Below are 9,632 nucleotides of genomic sequence, written 5' to 3'. Positions count from 1 at the left end.
ATGTTCCCAGGCATCTGGTATGGTGACTAGTTCATAGCATGATCAGTGAATGAATTAATAAATGACTGCAGAAACATATGGATAGTCACGGTGAAAGTTACTTATCAAAATACACTCATAAGAAGACAAACCCAAGGATGCCGTACTAAGGAAAATACTTGTTCTTTGGGTCAGGAAGAGCATATGAATTCCTCAGTACAATGCCAAAGGATGATGCTTATAGGGGAGGTAAGTGAAAAGGCAAAACTGAAGAGATAGCCTCATAATAGAGGGTGAGGAAGGGGGTTGTCATTCTCAGCTTTGCAGACAGAGAAGTGAAAGGATGGCATTTCTAATAAACTATCTACTAGAGGAGAGTAAACTATGTAATAGAAAAAAAAAAGGAGTAAAGTTGCAGCACATAATTGCCCCCTTTGAAGAGAAAACTCCTAGCACACAGCTGTCCCTTTATTTAATTGACCACCTGGGGCTTAACTCTTCAGTCTTTAAGATTAACTACCTGTGGCTTCTTTAAGAATTTGTTTTTATAGCCCTTGAAGAGTTCCCAAGCAGACAGCAGGGGTGTGAGCTCCTTCCCACTCTGTCAGACCAGATTTAGAGGAGACTGATAAGCCAGCCTCATAGAGAAGAGGAGAAAAGAGGGAAAAAACAGACACAGCCACTTCACAGCTGCTTTTTTGCTGCCAGCTGGCAGCAATCACTTTTTTCTTTTTCTTTATCCTCCTTAAAAATCCCAAACCCCTTAACCTCAATGCTGGCACTACGTTCTTTCTCCTCTCTCCAGGGTAAAGTCAAATAAACTTTTTACTTCTTTGTGTTGAGAATTCTTTCTCAGCCGGTGCTATACATTTCCCACCCTAACAGGAAGGATTTTGATGAGAGGGAGAGGCTCCAAAATGGAATGTTGTGAAATGTTCAGGAGACAGTTGATGAGTCCTTCCAGAGTGGAGCATTCAATGGGGCGCTAGGACTATAAAATTAAGTCATGTCAGATTTCACAGGGCTTTCAACATCTGGATCAACTACTGGAACTTCATTCTTTTTTTTGAGACAGAGCCTCAAGCTGTGCCCCTGGGTAGAGAGCTGAGGTGTCACAACTCACAGAAACCTCCAACTCCTGAGCTTAAGCAATTCTCTTGCCTTAGCCTCCCAAGTTGCTGACACTACAGGCACAGCACCACAATGCCCAGCTATTTTTTGGTTGTAATTGTCATTGTTGTTTGGCAGGTCAGGGCTGGATGCAAACCCACCAGCTCTGGTGCATGTGGTTAGCACCTTAGCCACTTGAGCTACAGGCAGGGAGGTTGGAACTTCATTCTTAAGGCCAGGGGAAGCCACTGAAAGTTTTTGAACAGGGTAGGACTGGGACAAGGGTGTTATAGAAAGATTAATCCATCTTTACTTCACATAATAGGCCCTGAAATAGGTGTTGTACAAATGGATTCTGGCAAGATACCTACAAAACTGACCAAGTCCTTTGGTGGAGAAAATGGGAGGGATCAGACACTTGACTCCAGGTGGAAGGTTCTCACAATAGCATAGTAGGTTGTGAGAATCCCTCCTCTATGCTTCACATTGGGCTATATCAGCATTCCTTTTCTCAATATTTTATTTATTTATTTATTTATTTATTTATTATTTGAGACAGAGCCTCAAGCTGTCACCCTGGGTAGAGTGCCATGGCATCACAGCTCACAGCAACCTCCAACTCCTGGACTCAAGCAATTCTCCTGCCTCTGCCTCCCAAGTAGCTGGGACTACAGGTGCCCGCCGCAACACCCGGCTATTTTTTGGTTGCAGCCATCATTGTTGTTTGGCGGCCTGGGCTGGATTCCAACCTGCCAGGTCAGGTGTATGTGGTTGGCGCCTTAGCCGCTTAACCTATAGGCGTGGAGCCCTTTTCTCAATATTATAAAATGAGAAGAAAACTAAATTTCTCCCTACTAACCAAAAGTTTGTCAGTTAGGATCACAAACCATTGTAACATGTAAGATTTCTTTTTTTCTTTTTTTGTCTACCCCAAACCAGTTTTCACCCCTTTGGCAATATTATCCCCCACTGAGTTAAGGATATATGCATTAAATGCTGTGAAGGACAGGGAAGGTGGACCACATCATATGCTGAAGGAGACACAAACCCAGGCTTTAACTTCATCTTGAGCTCCTTATTTAACAATCTGTAAAATGTAAAGGTTGGATTTTCTTCAACTCTGGTCTTAACCTAGGCCCTGCCTTAAGGGAATTTACAATCCAATTAGAGCAGGAAGGCAGATTAAAGTGTAGAATCAATGCCAGATGATGTTAAGAGATTGTTTTCTTATAAGAAAACAAGTGAAATATATGGGTTTGCTTTTTTTTTTTTTTTTTGCAGTTTTTGGCCAGGGCTGGGTTTGAACCCACCACCTCTGGCATATGGGGCCAGCACCCTACTCCTTTGAGCCACAGGCACCGCCCTGGGTTTGCTTTTTTAAATTATTTACTTCTGCCAGATTTTCCCCAAAGCGTGAGCATCTTGGTCTTTTTAACAGGAATCTATAAAAGGATTAAAGCCAATGCCAGCCTCTTGATGAGATTTTAGATGTTCTGTGCAGCTAGAGTTTTGCTCCCTCTACTGTAGCATCAGCACAAATGAGCACACTCTCCATGACCTGGCCCCTAATAACTCCCCAGCCTTGCCACTGTACTTCCACATGTTGCTATTATTCATTCCTCTGGCTCACTGGCTAGGCTACATGCTGTGTGGGCAAGGACCAGGGCCATGTTGGTTAGCAATGGTTTAACAACAGAAATGGACCAAATGTAGAAATGATTTCCTGGTATGAAGGTCTTTTGATGTTGAAATTTAGGTTGTATTTCTCCTTTTTCTCCCTTTTCTCTCTGACTTCTATCCTGCACAGCCCAGCTCAGTCACCTCTTCCAGGAGGCCTCCCAGATGATCCAAGAGCAGTGCAGTTGTCCTGCCTTCCTCAAGGACACATGCTTGGTATACTAATGGCCATATTATGTCCCCAAGTAGATGGAAAGTCCCAGATAAAGGACCACATGTGAGAGTTGACAGACCACAGCCATGATGCAGTGCCTTTCAAACACAGTAGCTGTTAGGTAAAATGCTAACACCTGCAAGTTTCAAAACACTTGACTGAAATTGGCATTAAAAAATAGGGGTGTTTATTGCTCCTATTTCCATTGGAAATTCAGAGGTTATATAGTTTGCAGGCTTCCAGGTGAGGTTACCCAGCAGCTCAATGATTGCTTCCTTTCCTCTGCTGTCCTCCAGGGAAGCATCTACCCAAGGCTAAACTCTTCCCTGGGTCTTCCTACCTGTCAACAGCCACAGGTGCTCTGCACTTTCTCACTCAGTTCAGGCAGGAGGTGGGGAAAATGGCTTCCCATGGCTCTCAGAAGCCTCCAGCAAATCTCTTCTCTGTCCCATTGACCCAAATTGCAATCCCAGCCCTTTCTTGAACCAATCACTAAGCAAAGGGAATGAGACCATCTTTAAAGTAAACAAGTCTACCCTCTGTGCTGAAATTCAGGTTCCCCCATTTTTGGGGGGTATCTTTTCAATGTTTACCTTTAATAAACTAATACCATTAGAAAAGCAACCAAAAAAGGCAAAATGATGATGCTATTTATGAGATTAACATAAAGTTTAATAAAAAGAAATGAATTCAGTGACTAGACCTCAAAGTGAGGCACAAGTTTAAAGTATTGATAGTATGAAAAGTTCTTTTTTCAAAATATCCAGGTTATGTATGGGATGTTACACGTGTGATAGATTGTTGGATAATAGCCCATGGATGATGCCAAAACACACACCTATGCCTTTGGGTGTTAGTCTCCCAAGTTGACTCCAGACTTGGCACATGACTTCTTTAGCCAATAGGACATTAGCAAACATGACACAGCAGAGCTTGAAAAGCCCTTCTGCCTTGGCCCGTCCTTTCTTTTTTTGTTTTTAATATCAGATTAATACAGGGGTACATATGGCTAGGTAACATAGTTTGCTTTTGTAAAGATAAAATCTGAGTAATAGTTGTGCCCTTCACCCGGGCAGTGTGCAATATACCCAGGCAGGGTACCTGTTGGGTGGGAATTTACCCAACCTCCTCCCGTCCACTTCCCCCTTACTTGATTTCGACTGAATTTTTGTATCACGTGAGCATGCAGTTATTAATCTACTGGTTTTGATTAAGTGCTAAGTGTGTGTAGTACTTGTTGTTCTAGTCCTGTGACTCTTCACTTAGGAGAATGTTCTCCAAATTCTGACTGCCCTGAGACAAGGGAAGAAGCCCAGGTGAGCCCAAGGGGTGGGGAGGAATCTTGGAACCTCCAACTCTTGCTGTTACTCAAGGGGAAAAAGGAAGTTACTGGGGCAGTCATATTCTCCAAACAGTGTTAATATCTCTTGACTGACTCTTTCAGAAACACGATCAATTGCCATTATAGCCTTTCCCTAAGAGGTGCTAAACTTTTATTACAAAAACCTCAGAATAAAACACCAACATAAGGCAACTGGGACCGTTTATTCCCCATTTCCCTTGCAATTCCCTTGACCATGGTGATGTGAGTTACTAACAGAGCTATATAAAAAGGATCATTGTGGCCTGGAGGGCTGCAGGGGTGAGTGGAAACCCAGCACTCCCCATGCCAGAGTAAAGAGCCACCAGACTCCTGCTGGGGTTTACTGGCTCAGAAGCAGCTTAAGGATGAGGAGGAATCAACTTCACTTGTGTGCATCCACATTTCAGCAAAGTGTTGCACCAAGTAGCACCCCCATATATTTTGCTCCCTGAATTGCTGTAGGCAGCAGTTTTCACTTTGGTCTTCACCTTTCCCATGGATAGGCTGCAATCTAAAGGTGAGAATTCTGTTGTGAAATACACTATTGGGCCATTTTAGACTGCATCTGTCCTTGTCCACCTCCTGCTGTTTTTGGAGCTGTGGTTTCAGATCCCTGTTTTTGGAGTGCCTTGCACACATTTGCATTTTGCACAGGTAGGTGCAATGTCACAGATCATAGGTTTGGGAGGCCAAAAGGTCATTCGACCCAGCCTGGACAGTTACACTTAAGCTTTCCCAGAGCTCTTTTATCTTCTGGGTGGTGGTGGTAGTGGGGAACAGATTGGGTAATACATCCAGGGGTCCCACCTTTGTCAATAGGGTTCATTTTAATGATTACCATCAGAGAGAGGAGGTTGGTCAACCCCAGGGATTCCTTATCTGTGAAATGAGGTTTCTTAGGCAGGGTTACTATGAGAATGTGACTAGAGTACTAACACACAGAAAATGAAAACAGTAACCTCAAACGCCAACGTAAACATATGATTAAATTAAGCCTTGTGGGCTATGGGCGGTGATATTTGGTTAAGTATGAAATATACAGTTCAACAAGAGCCACAAGTAGCAATCTTCATATTCATTCCTTCTTTTCACACAAAACCTCTTGTTGGTTTTAACCACCTCTGTATTTAATTTCTTAAGACCTGTTGACTAATTTTTACCCGGATTCAATTGATAGAAGAGTAGCTTGAAGACAATTGTGATTAAATGATTATTTATGAAGGCGTATTAAAGAACATGTGTCATATCGCGGTGTAGTACAATCAGCCAAAGAAAGTCAACTGGTAGAGAGCTTGCCAAAGCAAATAACAAAACATTAACAAAAAGGTTTACAAAAGTCTAATGTTTTTAGAAAAGAATGCTATCAATCTGTTTCCAACTCTGAGTTTATCTCATGCTAAGAGTAAAAAACAGATCCATGCATACCCGTGTGGTTTTCTTCCCACCCCTGAAAGTGATATTGTCAAGAAAGAAAATGCCTAGAATCTGAAAACACCTAGTGTGTCTCAAACCACGGCAACAAGAACACCACACCAAATTCAGCAACTCCGCTACTAAGCCACCAGCTTAACCAAAGTAGGTTTTGGAAGAACTGAGTTATACAATGGGTTGATCTACTTAGGACAGTTCTCAGGCCCGTCCTTCAGCACAATACTGCTGTGTGCTACACTAAATGCCACCCAACCTGCTAATCCACAAAGCCCATTAAAGATCCTCAGACTCTGCAATTTTGCTGGATTTCCTGTGCAGAGATTCCAGCGAAAAGGCTGTGGGAGAAACAGGTCTTGATTCTGGAATATGCTCCATTCTGTATTTTTCAATGTATGGTGAAGCTACTTCCCAAACCTGAGGAGCAAGGACAAGACAAAGTTGAAATATTGACGTCGTTTCCACATGCTATTAAACACCTGCTTTATCCACAGTCAACACATCCTCCCACCTGACTAGACACAGGGTGGCTGTGTGCTTGCTTTTATTTTAGGCCACGTCGTTCAACACATGACCTTGGCCAATCAGTCTTTGGTTGCATTTAAGGCTTTGATTTTACAAAGTCCAAAACTTTTCTGAAGTTATCCTGAAGGTTTTAAGCTACTTATTTTTCCAAAGTAAAACAAGCAAACAAATAGGCCAATAACAAACAAAACCTAGAAAATTCCATGTGCACAGAGTTAAGGATAATTGCTGAAGGGTCTGATAGGACCTGTGTTTTCTAAAGCAAGCCTGGAATGATAAAAGGCAGTGAATTGAATCTCCTGTCACTTCATTTCCATGCCCTTTTTTTGATCCTTGCTGCTTAAAGTGTGGCCTGTGCCCCAGCATGTCCGGGACTAGTCAGACTCTCAGCCTTCACCCTGGACCTCCTCAATCTGAATCTGCATTTTAGCAAGAAGTCTCAGAGTTGTATAGGTACATTCAAGTCTGAACAGCACCATGTCAGATCCTTCTTTAGTTTTCACCTCCACCCACCAACTCCTTTTCTAAGCTAAACATGTACTCAAATCAAGGCCCTGTTTTGGGGTTACAGCTGCTTTTTTTTTTTTTTTTCTGATTGCCACTGACAGCCAAGAAGCCTTTCCTATGCTTTTGTGTTACCTCAGACAATGCATTCTCTCAAAAGCTACCCTCTCACACAGCTCCCTTCTAGCACTACAGTTGGCAGCAGGCAAGCAGCTTTCCCTCGAAGGATGCAGGGCACAATTAGAAATGACAGATGTGGGCTAAGTGCCTGTAGCACAGTGGTTATGGTGCCAGCCACGTACACTGAGGCTGGCGGGTTTGAATCCGGCCCAGGCCTGCTAAAACAACAACGACAACTGCAACAAAAAATAGCTGGATGTTGTGGCAGGCGCCTATAGTCCAGCTACTGGGAGGCTGAGGCAAGAGAATGGCTTAAGCCCAAGAGTTTGAGGTTGCTGTGAGCTGTGATGCCACAGCACTCTACTGAGGGCAGCACAGTGAGACTCTGTCTCAAAAAAAAAAAAAAAAAAGACAGATGTGAAGATCAAAGGGAAAAACCATTCAGGAGCAGAGCAACCATTTCTGGGGGAAAGCATATGATTCTAGGGAATATGGGCACTCACATATTATTCATAAGATCTAAAGCACTTTAGAAACTATTATATATCAAAAAGATGACTCAGTATGCTCAGCATCTGTACCTATCAGCTGAGACCGTAGTCAGTGTCACCAGGAAATAAGCAGGAAAGAAAACCCCGAATCTCAGCAGAGCACCAGACAGGCTCAGCCCTCTGAAGTAAACCCCTGGGACTTGGTTTTCTCTCCAGGTCTATGCAGCCATTGCTCCCGGTAGTAGTTGTGGTAGCATCACTCAGAAGAGAAAGCACTTTTGAATAAAAGAGGATATCTCGCCAGAAGGACCCATGAACCTTCCATCTCATTTACTCCCCAAGAATATTGTCCCTAAACTTCATTTAAAATTCATTTCAGCTTCTTATCCTTAGAAATTCAATATTTGGGTCTAACATGGGGGCACTGAAGGGCTTTCAGATGACTTCTTAGCAGCCCTGCAAGTTGCCTGTGTAATTTTTGTTCACTTCTGAGAAAAAGCCAGAAAACAGTAGAGTAAGACAGTTAATCCACTCCCCCACTCCCACTTTGCTTTCCCATAACAATCAAAAACTCAGCCATCAGCCCCCCCATCTTGCCTTCTGCTCTAGGAGCAGCCTGTGCGCTGCCTCGATGTCTGGGGCCATGAAGCGATCTTTTATCCAAGGCCTGAGAAAGAGAACATCCACCCATCAGCCAAACAGTAAGTGCCGCCAAGGTTCACAGTTCTGGAATGGTGTAACTACCGGGGCCCTGTTTGACCTTACCTGACAACAGAGCGCACCAGGTCATAGACCTTCTCCAGCGGAGTGGTCGTCCTCAGGGGGCGTAGAAACTCTATGCCCTGGCAGGCTGCAAGAAGCTCTATGGCCAGCACTGAAATAAGAAATTCCAGAGGGTGGCTGAGGAAAGTCTGACTTCCCACTGCAAACATGAAGTTGGCAGCCATCGCCCACCCACTAACAGGTGGTTGCTTCTCTGTCCCTAGTAGAATGAAATTGCCTTGGTATTCAGTTACCAATTTAAACCTGCTTTTCTGACCACTGGTTGTATCTTTTACACTGAAAAGAGGAAAAATGAGACATTTACCTGAATAGTTACCAGACCACCAAACCTACCCCAGAAAGCCCATTCGTTTACACAAGCAAAATATACCATTTCTCCATTCACAGCCTCTAACCAAGGCTTGTTGGCCAGGTTTGGGTCATGGGGGTAGGGAAGGAAGTCAGAAAGAAGGCCAGTCCTGGTCTTGAGCCCTAGATTTATGAAGCAAGTGTGTGCATTTCATCAACATGCTTTACATCTCATGGTTTCCAATTCCGGATGGATTATGGAATGATGATACAGGACCAGATGCTGTGAAGTCACTCTCAAGTCCACAAGGGCTTACGTAAGTTCATCCTCTCCCACAGCAGCCTGTCTGTACTCACCGAGTTTGTAATGTGATGATGGAGATAGTGCTGGAGAGGAGGAGCAGGTGCTGGAGAGTCAGGATTTGATTCTGTTACTGGAGGAGGGGAGCTAACCAGTGAAGTCAGTTTCTTGAAAAAGGTTTCTAGGGTGGTTTGCACAGCCTTTTTCTTTTTTCATCATAAATGGCCTTGTAGCAGCTGATGTTCTCACTAACTGTCTGGTAAACTTTTGTAAATTGCTCAATGTTAGAATCTTGCCCCTTAAGCTTAGCAAATCCTGCTCCAGTGAGACAAAAGGCTCCAGCTAATTCTCCTATTGTAAATTTTCTTAGTTCTGGATCTTTTTTTTTTTTTTGAGACAGTCTCACTCTGTCACCCTGGGTAGAGTGCTCCGGTGTCATAGCTCACAGCAACCTCAAACTCTTGGGCTCAAGCAACTCTCTTGCCTCAGCCTCCCAGTAGCTGGGACTCTGGGGGCCTGCCACAATGCCGTTGCAGTTGTCATTGTTGTTTAGCAGGCCCGAGCTGTCGAACCTGTCACCCTTGGTGTATGTGGCCAGTGCCCTGATGACTGAACTACAGGCGTCGCCCAGTTCTGGGTCTTCTGATGCTTTTTATGTTTCTGTCAGCTCCTTCTCTATCTACGAGACTAGCTAGTAGTGTAAAGACTGATACACCCCTTTCGGCCGGAGACGCCATCTTCCAGTAATTCACCAAAATGACAAACACAAAGAGAAAGAGGAGAGGCACCTGATACATGTTCTCTAGGCCTTTTAGAAAACATGGAGTTGCTCCTTTGGCTACATATATG

General features: G+C 43.8%; 1 protein-coding gene across 1 annotated transcript in view; it reads right to left on the bottom strand.

Moving 5' to 3' along the window:
- Nucleotides 1-3,659: 3,659 nt before the first annotated feature.
- Nucleotides 3,660-9,632, bottom strand: part of HAL (histidine ammonia-lyase) — a 31,908-nt gene continuing 25,935 nt past the window's right edge. Inside the window, exons 18-20 of the mRNA XM_053585123.1 lie at nucleotides 8,177-8,285; nucleotides 8,009-8,078; nucleotides 3,660-6,188 (exon numbers count right to left, since the gene is read on the bottom strand). Of these exons, the coding sequence (XP_053441098.1) occupies nucleotides 6,048-6,188; nucleotides 8,009-8,078; nucleotides 8,177-8,285 (320 nt within the window). The 3' untranslated portion in view covers nucleotides 3,660-6,047. The remainder of the gene's footprint in view (nucleotides 6,189-8,008; nucleotides 8,079-8,176; nucleotides 8,286-9,632) is intronic.

This window comes from Nycticebus coucang, chromosome 3 (genome assembly GCF_027406575.1).
Source record: "Nycticebus coucang isolate mNycCou1 chromosome 3, mNycCou1.pri, whole genome shotgun sequence".
NCBI classification, from domain to species: domain Eukaryota; kingdom Metazoa; phylum Chordata; class Mammalia; order Primates; family Lorisidae; genus Nycticebus; species Nycticebus coucang.
This window is presented reverse-complemented; position numbering and strand designations above follow the sequence as displayed.